Raw genomic sequence first — 961 nt, 5'->3', positions numbered from 1 at the left:
ATATACATATACACACATATACCTACCTTTGACCGCTGAATGCAGGGGAGTTGACATGGTTATACTTGTGGTTGCGTTGATATCTGTGCCTGGGTGTGCGGCTAAGAATGCCGTGCACACAACAGAGCCTTTCATAACGGCGTAGTGCAGAGGAGTGATTCCGTCCTCTTCTAAACCAGGCAGACTCTCCTGGATATCAAAACCCTGTGAAAGTAGGGTTACGAATGTGTATGTGTGTGAGAAGGGTATGCTTGTAGGTGTGGTGTGCATATGCGTGCAAGTGCCAATGGTGGTATGATCATATATGTATGATGTGTGTGTGCATGTGTGAAGCACTCGATAGTACTCATGCAAGTAAACGAATACCTACAAGTATACTATAATAGATGTACATACAAAAATATAAGCATACGTATACCTACTACTATACAAGTATAGATGTACCTACAGAAATATAAGTATACATATACCTACTACTATACAAGTATAGATGTACCTACAGAAATATAAGTATAAGTCACTCAATCATACCAATTTGTAAACACTCAATCATACCATATTTGTCAACGCTCAACCATCCATATTTGTCAACACTCAACCATCCATATTTGGCAAGATACCTACCTGGGCCACATACTGTACGAGTGCCCTTACATCGGATGTCTTGATGGCCAACATTAATTCACCGTGCTTGTGGCGGTCGTTGAATTGTTTGGCGACGAAACTGTGTTGAACGTATTTGGCTTGGGCAAACTTTACTTTCGCTTCCATGCTCACGTTTTTACCTTAAGGAAACATGAGCGAGAAGGGAGTGTCAGTTACATGTAGGTATAGGTCATATATGGTCGCATATGGGTATACACCATATATACACCATATATATATATAAATATATATATATATATATATATATACATACATACATACATACATACATACATACATACACACACACACACAC

The 961-nt window shown here is 39.0% G+C and overlaps 1 protein-coding gene across 1 annotated transcript; it reads right to left on the bottom strand.

The window, feature by feature from the left end:
• Positions 1-26: 26 nt before the first annotated feature.
• Positions 27-785, bottom strand: SARC_17291 (hypothetical protein; the record flags this gene model as incomplete). Its single annotated transcript, XM_014288612.1, has 2 exons — positions 27-204; positions 625-785. Coding segments are annotated over 2 exons (339 nt in total), but the record flags the coding sequence as incomplete, so codon positions are not given.
• Between the last annotated feature and the right edge of the window lie 176 nt (positions 786-961).

Source organism: Sphaeroforma arctica, assembly GCF_001186125.1.
Source record: "Sphaeroforma arctica JP610 unplaced genomic scaffold supercont1.10282, whole genome shotgun sequence".
Classification (NCBI taxonomy): domain Eukaryota; class Ichthyosporea; order Ichthyophonida; genus Sphaeroforma; species Sphaeroforma arctica.
The sequence above is the reverse complement of the archived record's forward strand: the minus strand, read 5'-3'. Positions and strand labels throughout refer to the sequence as shown.